The 18233-nt window shown below is 37.2% G+C and overlaps 1 protein-coding gene across 2 annotated transcripts in view; it reads right to left on the bottom strand.

The window, feature by feature from the left end:
• Window positions 1-18233, bottom strand: part of CDH8 (cadherin 8) — a gene marked incomplete at both ends in the record, with an annotated part of 357413 nt that overhangs the window by 116711 nt on the left and 222469 nt on the right. For both annotated transcript variants that reach the window (XM_081216876.1, XM_081216875.1), the window contains one exon: window positions 427-563. In XM_081216876.1, the coding sequence (XP_081073002.1) occupies window positions 427-563 (137 nt within the window). The remainder of the gene's footprint in view (window positions 1-426; window positions 564-18233) is intronic.

Below are 18233 nucleotides of genomic sequence, written 5' to 3'. Positions count from 1 at the left end.
CGCATAGTTTAAATATGTGAGTAATAGTTTCTATATCGAATATAATATATATGTTAGGGTCCACTTATTTAAATTATGGTATATAGTTCTTGAATTCTATTTTTTTAACCTACCCTTTTATACTAAATCTTTCCCCATATTTTAATATGCAAAACATTGTTTTTGATGACCGAACAATGGATATACATATAAGAATACTTGGATAGAAGAATGTTTCCTTCCCACATATATTGCAACTTTTTGGTCACTTACCACAGTGTAAGTTACTTCATGTTGAGACGATGCATTCAAAGGCTCCTCGGGAACAATAAAATAAATTCCAATGCCAAAATATCTAATAGAAACTGGAACCACTTGTCATATGATCCCTAGGCATAAACTGAACTCAGCCACATAAGGAAGAAAGTAACAAACCCAGGCACTTACTGATTTCGGTAGCAATGATTGTTATGTTGTGCCACATGCTTAATTCCCTGTCAAGCGGTGTTGCAAGCGTTATCTTCCCATCATCTGCATTAACGTTGAATTGTCTCTCCAGGTCGGTGTGCCGGTCGATGGAAAACCTACAAAACAGATACATTTGTAATCTACTTCAATGTTTCTATGATCCATACATTCCACAGCAGACCTTTAGTAATCCTTAGAGAGCCATAGTTGCAAAGTCAAATGAATTGGGAAACACAATGGCATCATAATTTGTAAAACAAAATGACTGAATGCAGCATAAGAAACTTAATAATTATTGTCTAAGGAGTAATTAGCTACATATGCAACATGGAGGTCATAAACTGCCATCAGTTTCAATAGGTAACATCTTCAAAAATGGATGCTGATGAAGAGTTAATTGGACAATCCATCACATTTATTGGACAGCTTATGATAATTAGCAGTTGCCACAAAATAACATATAAAACAGTGAACCCAAGCCCAAAGCAGGATGGCGCTAGCCAGCAAGTTATTTATGGCAGTTCAAAGGAAATGTGTGTTTGTGTAAAACTTGCACTTGATTACACGGTATGTATGTGTTACTGTCGTTGCTGCTGTTGGTTTGTTTTGTTTTCATTTTAAGTAAAATATAAATTTAGTCTCCTATTTGTCTCTGTCCGTAGAAATCAGATGTTTACTGATTCTCTAGTAAAATTTTTTTAATTGGAATACATATTTTGGCAGATTTACAACACAAAATTTCATGAAATTTAAAACTTTAAATGGGCAGGTTAGTAGTTTCTCTGTTGACAAAACTCTTCCAAATAAGACAACATTAAGATGCTTTGTGTCTATAGCCAAGTGATTCTCGGGAACACTAAGTATCAAGATCATACAGGAATTATTTTTTTCACAACATTAATATCCTTTTTATACACCAGTATCTGAGCTTTGGCAGTGGAATGCCAAATACAAAAACCTGTATGTCTTAAGGAACACAAGGCATAATTAGAAATATCGGTCTATAAATAAGCAGTGAAATAAACTAAAACAGGATGGAACAGAGGCTCAAAGAAGGATACTGTAGACTAAATGTTTGTGTCTCCCCAAAATTTATATGTTAAAATCCTAACTCCTAATGTGATGGTGTTTGGAAGTAAGGCCTTTAGGAGGTAGTTAGGGTTAGAATAGGTCATTAGAGTAGGGCCCTCCTGATGGGATTAATGACCTCATTTAAAAAAAAAGAAGAAGAAGAAGAAGAAGAAACAGAAGGGGGCATAGGCTCTCTCCCTGCTCTCTGCCAATGAGGATACAAGAAGAGAACCATTTGTAAACCGGAAAATGTGCCCTCACCATACACTGGATCTGCTGGTGCCTTAATCTTGGACTTCCCAGCCTCTAGAACTGTGAGAAATACATTTTTGTTGTTTAATCCACCCAGTCTATGGTATTCCATATCTGTAGAAGGGCAAACTAAGACCAAGGACATGTACAATCCCATCTAGGAGGAAGGACTGAAGAAAACCTTCATGGTTGAGGTGACCTCCTAAGAAGTGCACATGAAATCGATTTATTGGTACCCGTTAATGCTAAATATGAAACATCGTCCATGGCTATTTGGAGCTTAGCATATTTTATTTTTTTACATGGTGTTTATGGACATTTATTCTATCATTAAGAATAAGACTATGTTATTATAACAAAGTGAGAAAAAAATAAATTTCCCATAGTGTTCTGTCTGTAGATTTGTACTGTTAATATTTTAGTGGATTTCACTGCAAACATATATATGTATTTTATGTATGTCTACTTATTTATGTGTATCTACTTATTTGTCTGGTTGTGAAGATTAAAAATAAAGCATAGATCAGTCTCTTATTTGTACCTACATCTACCTATAAAGAAGGATGGATAAATGGATGGGTAGATAGATGATAGGTAGGTAGACAGACAGACATATAGGGATATGGATAACTCCTTCCTCCTTTTAGCTATTTCTTTTTCATTAGAAAGGATATTTATATTGCTTATACCAGATGCAAATACCAAGAAAAAAGGCATTTCTGTGAATCTTCCCCACCAAACACAAGCATCACTAAACACTTTGGAATAATATTAAAAAACACTTAATTTTATTGACAATAGCTTATTGCTGAATTCCTTGGTAAAAACATGTACCATGAAGTTATAGTTCCTGGTACAGTAAAGACTTAGATATAAAGGAAACTAAGACACTGACATGCATCTATACACCAGGAATTTACAAACCAACCCCATGCCTAACCCCCAGGATGATTAGAGAAATTCAGAAAGGATTTAAGAACCCAGAGGCATATCTGAATTAACAGTGCTTGCAAAATAATCCTGAGCATGAGGAAGTAAGTGTTCATTGCAAAACATTTCAATCTGTTGTATTACGGGAAAAAAAAGACTAAAAACCCTTTTCTTGGGGAACAATGATTGTTGATTAGACCAATGAAGTTCCAAGTTTAACTGTAAAATAACTGAAAAGACATGGGTTTTGCTCCAGATATCATGAACACTCTGTCTCTTAAAAGAGCTAAGGAATGTCCAGAGGATTAATTATCACTATCTGCATCATATTCATAAATAAACTTTGCAGGCATTGCTGGGTTCTAGTAATTTTATTATCTCACTGCTGGTATTTCACACACTCATGCATCTACCAGTTTCCCAGAGGCCACAGTAAATGAAAATCAGTCTAATCACTGATACTCATGAATCCCAAATCTGAAACACACTCCAAGGCTATTTGACTGCTGTCCAGTAAATGCCTAAAACTTCTGGCCTAGAAGCAGCACTGGGAACAATGACAGGGTTTTGGAAGTTGGTATTTTTTTAAAAAATGCTGTTTGTTTAATCCCTTATTTAAAACTATATTATGCAGGGACTTCCCTGGTTGTCCAGTGGTTAAGACTTCGCCTTCCAATGCAGGGGTGTGGGTTTGATCCCTGGTCAGGGAGCTAAGATCCCACATGCCTCACAGCCAAGAAAATAAAACAAAAGCAATATTGTAACAAACTGAATAAAGACTTTAAAAATGATCCACATCAAAAAAATTTTTTAAAAAACATGTATCATGCAGACCTCAAATTTGGAATAGATTATATCTCTATTATTTATACATTGCTGTTTCTGGGATAATTAACAAATTCATTGAGCCTCAGTTTCTTCACCGGTCAAACATGAAGTACTCAGATCCCAGGTCTGGTTGTGAAGATTAAAAATAAAGCATAAATCAGTCTCTGGTGCTTAGTAGGTGCTGAAGATATGTTCATCATCATCATCAAATCACCAGAATCATCATGTCCCATTAAATGAAACTTTATAAACTTCCCTACTTGGAAGGTGGTGGAGAAGGCCCCTTTCTTAATAGTTTATAAATAGAATAAACCTGGAAAAGCATTTGGGTGTTATTTAACTCCCATCACTCTAACAGAGGCAGGGATATTTTTCTCATTTTTAGAAGATCCAGTTCATGACAGACTTTATGGGGTGAGTCATAAGAATTTATAAAATAGGCTATAAATACAACCCTTTAGTAAGATCAGAGGTAAGAATGTCATAATATTACGAGATTACACAATGGGAGGAACTTGGGGAAAACAATGACTTAGTTTAAAATTCAGTTTAAAGTCTACCTCAACTATTTCAAGAAGCCTCTTGCTCCCTTTGTAGACATTTCACACATTTTATTGCCTAACAGACTTTATAGTAAAGGCTGCCAAGAGCCTCTGCTAAACTGTTCAAAAATCCAGACTTAACATAGTCAACATAGTCAACAAGCATGCATTAGACACCAAACATATACCAAGCACAGTGCTAGATGTCTTTTTCTTTCTTGCATCCTTCCCTCCTTGGTTTCTTGTAGAATGAATAAAAGAAAAATCACTCTTACACAGGTGTAACTTAGTTGTGTTATTAATCTCTCTGTACCTTTGTTACCTAATCTGTAAAATGGGAATTATAATAGATTTTGTGAGATTTAAACAAGGTAATACCTATAAAGCACTTATTGCAGTGCCTGGCATGTAATAAGTGCTCAGGAAATATCTACTGAAAATTTTTAATGTTGCCATTACTTATCTGGAAACAATAGGTTTCTACTGACAATTCCCAGGCCCCTCTTCAGTGGTAAGCCAGCATTCCTTTTACTCCTTGCTTCTTTGCCCCTAAACCAGTTCATCTGGGTTCTCATATCAGTGGACGCAAACACAAGGAGGATATCACTTTAAGTGATAAAATAAGGCTGAGGAGACGGAGCATGTGCGGAGGCTCATACCTGCACCTCTAGCACCATTCTAGTGTTCATTTTTCTACCAACTTTTCTGACCAAAATCTCCATCCCATAAACTGACCATTCAAGTTCAAAGCATTGTTGGACACATTCACTTTTGTATTCATACTGAATACTATATGAGCATTTGTTATCATAGTTAAAATTAATTACATTTTTATATAAGTTTGAAATGAATTACATAAAGATTACCCATATTTTAAAAAACTGCACCCCACATGCCACTTTTAGGAATGCTCTCAGAAGATGCATGCTCCCCACCGACAGCTACACCACTCCATCACTAGCTGCAAAGATTCAAGTTGCTTTCCTCTGGCCCTCTAAGCTGCCACCATCCACTCCACTATCTCAATTTCTCCCCACTCCTCCTCCTCATTCCACTATGTGATACAGCCACATCACTAGCAATAAAAGTCAATACTCAATTACAAGACTCGATATAGGCTCTTTCCTTAAAAGCCAATTGACAGAGAATAATTTCAAAGAAAGGCAAAGTGGGTTAAAAATAGCAAACCTGAAGTACCAACTTAAATTTTAGAATCCAGTGTACCAAGCAAGTTCTCCAGATGTCATGATTTTACATAGATGTCCCAGAAGTAGACACTAAGCCATTCACTCTGTTTTCTGGGATTCCTAGCGTCTATCTGAATAGCAACAGATAGAGTGCAAGAAACAGAGAAACCAGAAAACCTTCAGTCTAATCTCACCTGTGGGATCTCATTAAAACAATGTAACTAGTCATAATCTCATAGGCCCATCTATAAATTGGAGACAGTATCTATTTCACAGCATGGTTCTTTGTAGTAAATGAGTTGTACATGACTCAGATACAATAAATTAATTGGTTAATTAATAGTCAAGTCTTCAAACCCAGAATGACTGTGAAAATGAATAACTAGAAATAGAAAGATATAAATAAAAACAACCATTCACATCCTTCAGTAGTTTCCCAAGTGACACTAGAAAAATGTTGCAAACTTATTTGTAGTGTTTGTCTATACCAGTCATCACCCTTTTCAAAATATCTGCTACCATGAATATCTTCATAAAGCATAGACTCTGAGCTGAAGAGATGAGAGTCTGTACTGGGTTTCCTCTCTCAACACTCATCCACAAGGGGCCTTCTGGACCTGGCCCGAGTCTTCACAGATCTTCTCTTCCTTAAGGTTGTCCCTCCTATTATTCTACAGGTAAACATTTGTGGGACTTTTGCTCTTTAAAGACAGGAAGAGATTGTTTGATTTATATATCATAACATCACAGCTGGAATTTTGTACTGCAGTTACTCAACAACTCACAATAGGAAAGATGCACAAACATTTACTGAGCATGGCTTGTTATTATGTGTGAAACATGGTGGTAAAGAAATATGAGAAAAAAGAGTAGACAGGATAAGAAAGTAAAACAAAAAAAAAGAATAAAGAATGCATTTGGTTCCTACTATATCTACTGAAAATTTAAATGTCTTCTAATTTATATCTTAAAAGTCATAGGGGGCTTCCCTGCTGGTGCAGTGGTTAAGAATCTGCCTGCCAATGTAGAGGATGTGGGTTCAAACCCTGGTCCGGGAAGATCCCACATGCCATGGAGCAACTAAGCCCGTGCACCACATCTACTGAGCCTATGAGCCACAACTACTGAAGCCCACCTGCCACAACTACTGAAGCCCGCATGCCTAGAGCCCGTGCTCCGCAATAAGAGAAGCCACCGCAATGAGAAGCCCGTACACTGCAACGAAGAGTAGCCCCCAATCGCCGCAACTAGAGAGAGCCTGCGCACAGCAACAAAGACCCAATGCAGCAGCCATAAATAAACAAACAAACAAACAAACAAATAAATAAATAAAATCTATTTAAAAAAGTTAATTCTACATTTTAAAAAAGTCATAGGATTTGTATCTCCAGTACTGAAGTCTCCATTCTAATTTCTTAAATATGCATCTATTGGATTTGCTATTCCTTTGCAGATTTACTTAAGATGCATGAGACAAAAGACCTCATTGGAAAAGAGCAGAATATACTTTGGAGAGTCATCTTCCTGCCACAATAAGAAGAAACTTCTTATTAACACAGTGTGGAGTGGTATTTGAAAAAACACGGCCCTTGGGTCATGTTAACGTCAACTCTAATGATGGACGTTTTGGAAATAGACATTCTTATTCTAAAACAACGGATACGTTTTAGAAACTGCATCACCCTTGATAACCAATATTCACAGATGCCCTATTTAAACTTTCCCATTTTATTCCAACAAATATCCTGGTTTTCTTCAACGCTAGTGTTCCTCTAACCTACGGTAGTATGTCTTAGAAATAAATCCTAAAGACTTCATCATTTTACTTTGTGGAGGTAAGGCTATGGATGCAAGGAAATTCCTACCTAGATGCTAAGCACTTTGGAGATTTAATTTAACTTACTGCACTCTGACCATGAACACAAACTTTGCCACCAGTTCACTCAATCGAGAGTAGTTTGCAGAGGTCAGAAGTTAACATAAGATGTCACTGGTGCAGTGGTTGAGAATAGGTCAGAATGGACAACTGGATATTACTGTGTTGGAAAATAGCACCCTTTCTGTATTGCTGCTACTGTTTATATTAAATTACAACTTCTACCTGAGTCATATGTTTACTCAATTATCACAGCCCAATTATTTACATTTCATACCAACATTTGGCACAAAATCCCATCTCTTGTGTGTATGTGTGTGTACATAAGACAGATTTTATTGTCAGCATACAAATATTATATGTACTTACACATTCATTCATTCATTTATTCATTTAAAGCATCTCCTAGTCCCTCTTTCCAATCTCACCCCCATACTACGTACCTACATAGACCCTCTGTCCCTGCTGAATTTCTCTTTCTTGTTTGCAATAAAGAACATCAGACAGTGATGTTCTAATATCAAGAATGCTTTAAGGATTTTCAGAACCAAGCTCCCATTATCAAGGAGTCTTTTTCACTCCCAATGACTTCGGTGCCACATTGGAGGGGTGCAGATTAAAGTCTGGAGTGTACACAGAAGATACACTGATTATCTTAATAATCAGATAAAGATAAATAACAAGTTTCTTTTAAAAACGTTATTCTGGACTATATTATTTCTAACACAATATTTGTGAAACCCCTGATGATTTTTCAAGAGAAAGACCCTTTTATTCCTAACTTCTCTGCTAAGCCAATTTATACATCCATCCTTAGTTTCTTCAACTGAAAAATGAGAACAATAAGATTGCCTTCTTTTAAAGTTTAAGGTAAATCCCAAATTAGGTAATGCACTGTAAATTTCCTTTTGCTTTTTAAAAGTGGCTTTATATGGAGTATTTATCATTATTTGTAGAAGATACTCTGCCAAATATCTAGGTATTTTTACAACAGTAACAAAATATTTGAAAGATTCTACTATTTGGTGTCCATGTGGAGAGACGTAATGCTGTAATATGACCTGCTGTTTTCACCCAAAGGATGAAACAGATTCATCCACCACAGTCATCCTCAGATACTTTAATTTATTTAGGGTCATATATAGAAATCTCAGATTCCAAATCTGTTGGTTCAAATAACATCCCATTTTCTGAGTATGTGTTTTGTTTTATAGTTTGTTCCACTCATGCCTTGAAAAGATAGCATCATAAAGCCAGAATCTCATGTGTAAATTTCTGCAGCCACAGAACCAAAAATAGATTTTTCTACAGTGAGTCCCAGATAAAATTTGATTCATGATTAATTCTTTAATATTTACATAATATCTTTAGAGAAATTCTGATTTTCTCCCTGAGTCATCAAAATAATCATTCATAATTCAGAACTCTAAATATGATATGATGGTGAAAAAATTGAATGCAGTTTTACATTTAAGAGATTAAATGTAAAATTTTAATTTTTATTTAATTTCAATAAAGGCTTGGTGACTGCTTCTTTGGGTCAAGTATGATGCTTAATGCTTGAACAAAGCCTCCTCTCTCAGACACACTGGCTATGACTTTCTCATTATTTACAATGAAAAGTAGCAAGCTCTGTAATAAAGTAATGCTTACATTGCAGTGAGTAAGGGTCCCCAGATGTGCCTGTGAAAGGGAAGGTGTGGTCAGAGATGACACCAAGAGGCATCTGTTTGGGGACAGGAAAAATGAGTAGCATTTTTCCAGGCAGAATATGTAGGGAGAGCATCCTCAGCAGGAAGAAATGCATGGAGAAAATCTTGAGTTTGGGTTTGTTTAGGAAAGTAGACAATTAAAGGACCAGACTAGGTGTGGTGAGAGCAAAGTTCTGACAGATGAGCAACCTATCATTTCCTCCCCATCCTTTCATTTTGCCTCTTCCATCCTTCTTTCCTTCACTCTTTATGGAATATCTCTCATGTACAAGGCATTGTGTTAGTTGCCAAGACAGACATGGCCTTGCTTGCTCTCATGTAACTGAGTCTATATCTGGAGAAAGACAATGAAAGGAAATAAGATTTTTTAAAGCTTATGGTGATGTATTCATGAAGAAGAAAAGAAAAGGGATGAGATGTGTAGAATATTATTAAAATATGCCTATCAAAAGAAACAGCAGGGCCTCCCTGGTGGCGCAGTGGTTGAGAGTCCGCCTGCCGATGCAGGGGATACGGGTTCGTGCCCCGGTCTGGGAGGATCCCATATGCCGCGGAGCGGCTGGGCCCGTGAGCCATGGCCGCTGGGCCTGCGCATCCGGAGCCTGTGCTCCGCAACGGGAGAGGCCACAACAGTGAGAGGCCCGCATACCGCAAAAAGAAAAAAAAAAAAAAAAAAGAAACAGCAAATATGAAAAGTCTGAGTTAGGAAGATATTCAGTATGTTTGAAGACTTTAACAAAGGATAGTATTGTTGAAGTTCAAGATTCAGTGGAGGGAGGGCATCAGGAGTACATCAGGAAGGACCTTGGAAACTGTGCTGAGGAATTAATTTTTTCACTTCTAGGAAATGGGGAGCCACTTGAAAAAAATACAGCAGGAGAGTGATATGACCTAAACCACAGCCAGATTTCACAGAACTTTCTGTGATGTAGAAATGTGCTCTGTGCTGTCCAAGATGGTAACCACTAGCTGTATGTGGCTATTTAGCCCTTGAAATCTAGCTAGTGTGATTGAGGGATTGAAATTTTTATTGTATTTAATTTAAATTCATTTTATTTGCATTCAAAGAGCCACATGTGGCTAGTGGCTGCTGTATCAGCAGAGATCTAAACTGAGTTAGAGATCACTTTGGCACCTGTGTGGATATCAAATGGCGGGAGATGGGCAAATGGGGCTCTTCGTAACTGCTCACATGAGAGATGATGGTGTTCGAGCTTAGGAACTAAAATAAACAGGACATGATGATTATTTGGATGTGGGAAGTAAAGGACATTAAGGAATCTTGAAGAAACACCCTTATGGAAGGCTCATAACCTCTTCTATTAATCTACATTGCTTTCAAATTAGACATCGATTCTCTTTTGGCTTCTTTTAACCATATTTATCTAATTAATCACCAGAAAAAAATTTACATAAAGATTAGCAAACTATAATTAACTCTTTCCAGAAATGCAATCTGGAATTTATAGGAGCTATGTGATATTTCTCTCGGGTGTGTGCTTTTTATGATGGGAGATTAGGAGTTATGAGGATAAACTCTTTCACACCCATGATGACCTTGACCCTCACTGTTCACCCTCAAGTGACAGGAATCCCAACCAACTCCCATGAATCTCTGTAGGCTCAAAGTGACTTAAGGATGTCAGGGGAAATCTAGCAGTGAAGAGTATCCTTTAACTGCCTTAGATATCTTTTGGGGGCTGTCAATCATGCCAATAATGACTTTTCTCTATAAGAAAGGATATTCAAAGTTGAATGCTACATGGACAATAAAACAGAGATGGTGTGAGACAGAAAAACACATCATTGTGTAGCAGTATGGGCCGTAGGACCATATACAGAATTAAGATTTAATAATATATTCAGTGCATTTATTGTGGCCTTCCTGATTTTCAGCCTCTCTGCTAAGCCCTGTATATTAATTTCTTAGTTAATCCTCTCTTTAAATTACTTGTGTAGCCCACAAAAAATGTCATGACTCTCAGTGTTTGTAGTTGTAAAATGAAGATAATATACATTTTTTCCCAGTCATGAAGTTAGTGAGATAATAAGTATAATATCCTGGCCACAGTATCTGACACTTAATAAATTCTTAGTCAATGTTGAATAGCTATCAGAAAGGTGGTATTTGATTATACGTTTGTCCCATTTTTGTCAAAACCATTTATCATATGGAAAAATAAGTGTTTACAGAAAACATGCACATGAAGAAATAATAAAAGAGTAGTGCACAGCTATATTGAAGCAAGTTTTTTGAAAATGTCATAAAGTTATATACACTTAGAAATTTTAATTGGACATTCAGGCTCAGTAAATGCAAAAGACATATGGTAAGTGCGAGAATTAAGAGGTAAACAAGGTGTGGCCTGTTAACTCTTAAGAACTAGAAATGCATTTATATTGAAATAGTTTGTTTGCTTGTCTATCACAACAGAAATAACACAAGCACACCATTTCAGTATTCAACCAGATATAATCTTTCTAGGGGGACAAAAGTATTTAAGTTGACCATCCCAAACTTGACTTGGATCCTGAGGCCCATTTGTAGGCACTTCAACTAAGCCTATTCCATTCCCCAGCAAACTGACTTCAAACACACAGGAGAGAGCTAATAAACGTTTGATAGATGGATGGAAATGGCATTTCTCCATTTTTAACACATTCTCTTCTTAAATATGCAATATTATGTTTTCCTCTGCAACACTAAGTCAAATCTAATTGTCCTTTATCAAAAGTAAGGTTGTATAACATATTGTGTCAAATCGGAATATAGAAATATAAGGAAAAATAAAGGTTTGGTTGAAATGACTCCCACAAATATTTGAACATAAGAGTATCAACCTCCCTTTGTTGGGATGCAAAATAGGGGATTTATTTTGCCTTATGAGTGTAATAATGTTAGATAACACTGCTCAGCCTATACAATCAGCTTTCCTTCTCTCAGAATATAAACATTATTATTAAGTTTTGTACCCTAGAGGGAACAGAGACTTCACCAATCAGAAATAAATAAATAAATAAATAAATACATTTAAAATCCCACATCAGCCGTTTAATTTCTTTCCTCTTTCAAGCTTCTTATGCTATTTTTCCATCTTAGATTACTTGTTTTAAAATAGTTGATCAATACATGCAGTTTGATAATTTTTTAAACACCTTTATTGGAGTATAATTGCTTTACAATGTTGTGTTAGTTTCTGCTGTATAACAGAGAAAATCAGCTTTATGTATACATATATCCCTATATCGCCTCCCTCTTGTGTCTCCCTCCCACCCTCCCTATCCCACCCCTCTAGGTGGTCACAAAGCTCTGAGCTGATCTCCCTGTGCTATGTGGCTGCTTCCCACTAGCTATCTATTTTACATCTATCTATTTTATCTATTTTACATTTATATCCATGCCACTCTCTCACTTCATCCCAGTTTACCCTTCCCCCTCCCTGTTTCCTCAAGTCCATTCTCTACGTCTGCATCTTTATTCCTGTCCTGCCCCTAGGTTCATCAGAACCTTTTTTTTTTTTTTAGGCTCCATATATATGTGTTACCATATGGTATTTCTTTTTTTCTTTCTGACGTACTCCACACTGTATGACAAACTCTAGGTCCATCCACATCACTACAAATAACTCAATTTCGTTTCTTTTTATGGCTGAGTAATATTCCATTGTATATACGTGCCACATCTTCTTTATCCATTCATCTGTCAATGTCCTGGTATTGTAAATAGAGCTGCAACAAACACTGTGGTACATGACTCTTTTTGAATTATGATTTTTTCAGGGTATATGCCCAGTAGTGGGATTGCTGGGTCATACGGTAGTTCTATTATTAGTTTTTAAGAAACCTCCATAGTGTTCTCCATAGTGGCTGTATGAATTTAATTCCCACCAACAGTGCAAGAGGATTCCCTTTACTCCACACCCTCTCCACCATTTATGGTTTGTAGATTTTCTGATGATGGCCATTCTGACCGGAGTGAGATGATACCTCATTGTAGTTTTGATTTGCACTTCTCTAATGATTAGTGATGTTGAGTATCCTTTCATGTGTTTGTTGGCAATCTGTATATCTTCTTTGGAGAAATGTCTATTTAGGTCTTCTGCCCATTTTTGGATTGGGTTGTTTGTTTTTTTGATATTGAGCTACATGAGCTGCTTATATATTTTGGAGATTAATCCTTTGTCAGTTGCTTCATTTGCAAATATTTTCTCCCATCCTGAGGGTTGTCTTTTCATCTGTTTATGGTTCCCTTGCTGTGCAAAAGCTTTGAAGTTTCATTAGGTTCCATTTGTTTATTTTTGTTTTTATTTCCATTACTCTAGGAGGTGGGTCAAAAAGGATCTTGCTGTGATTTATGTCAAAGAGTGTTCTTCCTATGTTTTCCTGTAAGAGTTTTATAGTGTCTGGCCTTCCATTTCGGTCTTTAATCCATTTTGACTTTATTTTTGTGTATGGTGTTAGGAAGAATTCTAATTTCATTCTTTTACATGTAGCTGTCCAGTTTTCCCGGCACCACTTATTGAAGAGGCTTTCTTGTCTCCATTGTATATTCTTGCCTCCTTTATCAAAGATAAGGTGACCATATGTGTGTGGGTTTATCTCTGGGTTTTCTATCCTTTCCATTGATCTATAGTTCTGTTTCTGTGCCAGTACCATACTGTCTTGATTACTGTAGCTTTGTAGTATAGTCTGAAGTCTCGGAGCCTGATTCCCCCACCTCCATTTTTCTTTCTCAACATTGCTTTGGCTATTTGGGGTCTTTTCTATTTCCATACAATTTGTGAAATTTTTTGTTCTAGCTCTGTGAAAAATGTCAGTGGTAGTTTGATAGGGATTGCATTGAATCTCTAGATTACTTTGGGTAGTACAGTAATTTTCACAATGTTGACTCATCCAATCCAAGAACATGGTATATCTCTCCATCTGTCTATATTGTCTTTAATTTCTTTCATCAGTGGCTTACAGTTTTCTGAGTACAGGTCTTTTACCTCCTTAGGTAGGTTTATTCCTAGGTATTTTATTCTTTGTTGCAATGGTAAATGGGAATGTTTCCTTAATTTCTCCTTCAAATTTTTCATCATTAGTGTATAGGAATGAAACATATTTCTATGCATTAATTTTGTATCCTGCTACTTTATCAAATTCATTGATTAGCTCTAGTAGTTTTCTGGTAGCATCTTTAGGATTAGCTGTGTATAGTGTCATCTGCAAACAGTGACAGCTTTACTTCTTCTTTTCCAATTTGGATTCCTTTTATTTCTTTTTCTTCTCTGATTGCTGTGGCTAAAACTTCCAAAACTATGTTGAATAATAGTGGTAACAGTGGGCATCCTTGTCTTGATCCTGCCTCAGCTCTTCTCCATTGAGAATGATGTTGGCTCTGGGTTTGTCATATGTGGCCTGTATTATGTTGAGGTAAGTTCCCTCTATGCCTACTTTCTGGAGAGTTTTTATCATAAATGGGTGCTGAATTGTGTCAAAAGGTTTTGCTGCATCTATTGAGATTATCATATGGTTTTTATCCTTCAATTTGTTAATACAGTGTATCACATTGATTGATTTGCATGTATTGAAGAATCCTTGCATTCCTGGGATAAACCCCACTTGATCATGGTGTATGATCCTTTTAATGTGCTGTTGGATTCCATTTGCTAGTATTTTGTTTAGGATTTTTGCATCTATGTTCATCAGTGATATTGGTCTGTAGTTTTCTTTTTTTGTGACATCTTTGACTGGTTTTGGTATCAGGGTGATGGTGGCCTCGTAGAATGAGTTTGGGAGTGTTCCTCCCTCTGCTATATTTTGGAACAGTTTGATAAGGGTAGGTGTTAGCTGTAATCTAAATGTTTGATAGAATTCACCTGTGAAGCCGTCTGGTCCTGGGCTTTTGTTTGTTGGAAGATTTTTAATCACTGTTTCAATTTCAGTGCTTGTGATTGGTCGATGTATATTTTCTATTTCTTCCTGGTTCAGTCTCGGAAGGTTGTGCTTTTCCAAGAATTTGTCCATTTCTTCCAGGTTGTCCATTTTATTGGCATAGAGTTGCTTGTAGTAAGCCCTTTTGATTCTTTGTATTTCTGCAGGGTGAGTTGTTACTTCTCCTTTTTCATTTCTAATTCTGTTGATTTGAGTCTTCTCCTTTTTCTTCTTGATGAGTCTGGCTAATGGTTTATCAACTTTGTTTACCTTCTCAAAAAACCAGCTTTTCGTTTTCTTGATCTTTGCTATTGTTTTCTTCATTTCCTTTTCATTTATTTCTGATCTGATGTTTATGATTTCTTTCCTTCTGCTAACTTTGGGTTTTTTCGGTTCTTCTTTCTCTAATTGTTTTAGGTGTAAGATTAGTTTGTTCATTTGAGATTTTTCTTGTTTCTTGAAGTAGGATTGTATTGCTATAAACTTCGCTCTTAGAACTGCTTTTGCTGCACCCCATAGGTTTTGGGTCATCGTGTTTTCATTGTCATTTGTTTCTAGGTATTTTTTTATTTCCTGTTTGATTTATTCAGTGATATCTTGGTTATTTAGTAGCTTATTATTTAGCCTCCGTTTGTTTTTATTTGTTTTTAAGTTTTTTTCCCCGTAATTGCTATCTAGTCTCATAGCATTGTGTTCAGAAAAGATACTTGATACAATTTCAGTTTTCTTAAATTTACCAATGCTTAATTTGTGAACCAAGATATGATCCTGGAGAATGTTCCATGAGCAGTTGAAAAGAAAGTATATTCTGTTGTTTTTGGATGGAGTGTCCTATAAATATGAATTAAGTCCATCTTGTTTAATGTGTCATTTAAAGCTTGTGTTTCCTCATTTATTTTCATTTTGGATGATCTGTCCATTGGTGAAAGTGGGGTGTTAAAGTCCCTACTATTTTGTGTTACTGTTGATTTCCCCTTTTACGGCTGTTAGCATTTGCCTTATGTAGTGAGGTTCTCCTATGTTGTGTGCATAAATATTTACAATTGTTATATCTTCTTCTTGGATTGATCCTTGATCATTATGTAGTGTCCTTCTTTGTCTCTTGTAACAGTCTTTATTTTAGTCTGTTTTGTCTGATACGAGAATTGCTACTCCAGCTTTCTTTTGATTTCCATTTGCATGGAATATCATTTTCCATCTCTCAGTCTGTATGTGTCGCTAGGTCTGAAATGGGTCTCTTGTAGATAGCATATATATGGTCTTGTTTTTGTATCTATTCAGCCAGTCTATGTCTTTTGGTTGGAGCATTTAATCCATTTACATTTAAGGTAATTATCAATATGTATATTCCTATTACCCTTTTCTTAATTGTTTTGGGTTTGTTTTTGTAGTAGGTCTTTTCCTTCTCTTGTGTTTCCTGCCCAAAGATGTTCCTTTAGCATTTGTTGTAAAGGTGATTTGGTGATGCTGAATTCTGTTAACTTTTGCTTGTCTGTACAGGTTTTAATTGCTCCATAGAATCTGAATGAGATCCTTGCTGGATAGAGTAATCTTGCTTGTAGGTTCTTCCCCTTTCACCACTGAAATATGTCCTGCCACTCCCTTCTGGCTTGCAGAGTTTCTGCTGAAAGATCAGCTGTTAACCTTACAGGGGTTCCCTTGTATGTCATTTGTTGCTTTTCCCTTGCCGGTTTTAATATTTTTTTTCTTTTTATTTAATTTTTGATAGCTTGATTAATATGTGCCTTGGCGTGTTTCTCCTCGTATATGTCCTGTATGGGACTCTCTGCAGTTCCTTGACTTGACTGACTATTTCCTTTACAATGTTAGGGACGTTTTCAACTATAATCTCTTCGAATGTTTCCTCAGACCCTTTCTTTTTCTTTTTTCTTCTGGGACCCCTATAATTTGAGCATTGGTTCATTTAATGTTGTCCCAGAGGTCTCTGAGACTGTCCTCAATTCTTCTCATTCTTTTTTCTTTATTCTGCTCTGCGGTAGCTATTTCCACTATTTTGTCTTCCAGGTCACTTATCCATTCTCCTTCCTCATTTATTCTGGTATTGATTCCTTCTAGACAATTTTTCATTTCATTTATTGTGTTGTTCATCCTTGTTTGTTTGCTCTTTAGTTCTTCTAGGTCCTTGTTAAACGTTTCTTGTATTTTCTCTATTCTATCTCCAAGATTTTGGATCATTTTTACTATCATTACTATGAATTCTTTTTCAGGTAGACTGCCTATTTCCTCTTCATTTATTTGGTCTGGTGGGTTTTTACCTTGCTCCTTCATTTGTTGCTTATTTTTCTGTCTTCCCATTTTGCTTAACTTACTGTCTTTGGGGTCTCATTTTCTCAGGCTGCACGTTCATAGTTCCCGTTGTTTTTGGTGGCTGCCCCCAGTGGGTAAGGTTGGTTCAGTGGCTTGTGTAGATTTCCTGGTGGAGGGCACTGGTGCCTGTGTTCTGGTGGGTGGGGCTGGATCTTGTCTTTCTGGTGGGCAGGGCTGCATCCAGTGTTGTGTTTCGGGATGTCTGTGAACTTAGTATATTTTAGGCTGCATCTCTGCTGATGTGTGGGGTTGTGTTCCTGCCTTGCTAGTTGTTTGGCATGGGGCATCCAACACTGGAGCTTGGTGGCTGTTGGGTGGAGCTGGGTCTTAGCATTGAGATGGAGAATGCTGGGAGAGCTCTCGCTGATTGATATTACACGGGTCTCGGTAGTCTCTGGTGGTCCAGTGTCCTGAACTTGGCTCTCCCACCTCAGAGGTTTAGGCCTGACACCAGGCCCAAGCACCAAGACCCTGTCAGCCACATATTTTGGGCAGCCATCCTGCCATGGAGTTGCCTGAGGGCCGGGCATCCTGTCGGGGGCTCCTCTCCTTGGGTCCCGGAGATGCCTGAGGGGTGGCCTCCTGTCAGGGGCTTCCCAGTCAGGTGCAGTCACCTGAGGGCCAGGCGTTGGGTCTGAGTCATGTGGTGCGCTGGGCGCTAGCCTTCTCTGCTCCAGGGCACAGCACTGGGGGGTTCGGCCAGCGTCTGAGACCCAAGTTACAGCTTCCATCAGGTTTATATCTGAGCCCCAGGTTTACGACTTCAAGATTCTCCAAACTTTTTTTCTTTTTATCTGTGCTCAGTCTACTTCCACTTGCTCATAGGGGGACTGCATTCAGAGGCCTCTCCTCCTGCACTTCAGACCAGAGTTTCTCATCAGTTTGATAATTTTTGATTATTGTTAGTCAGGTTTACCATACCACACTGGTTAATGTTTCAGCTAAATAAATTTGCCGCTTTAGCATTTGCATCTAAAAATGTAGTACAAATATATATTTGCCTAAGAGAAGACACTGTAGTTTGGAGGTAACATGTGCGTTTGGAGCTAGATGACTAGCAGCGTGAAGTTGGGCAAATTATTCCACCAGTAAAGAGGTTCCGTGCACTTATCTGTGATGGACATACTCGGGGCAGATGTCCCTT

Source organism: Mesoplodon bidens, assembly GCF_964165515.1.
Source record: "Mesoplodon bidens genome assembly, chromosome: 18".
NCBI classification, from domain to species: Eukaryota; Metazoa; Chordata; class Mammalia; order Artiodactyla; family Ziphiidae; genus Mesoplodon; species Mesoplodon bidens.
This window is presented reverse-complemented; position numbering and strand designations above follow the sequence as displayed.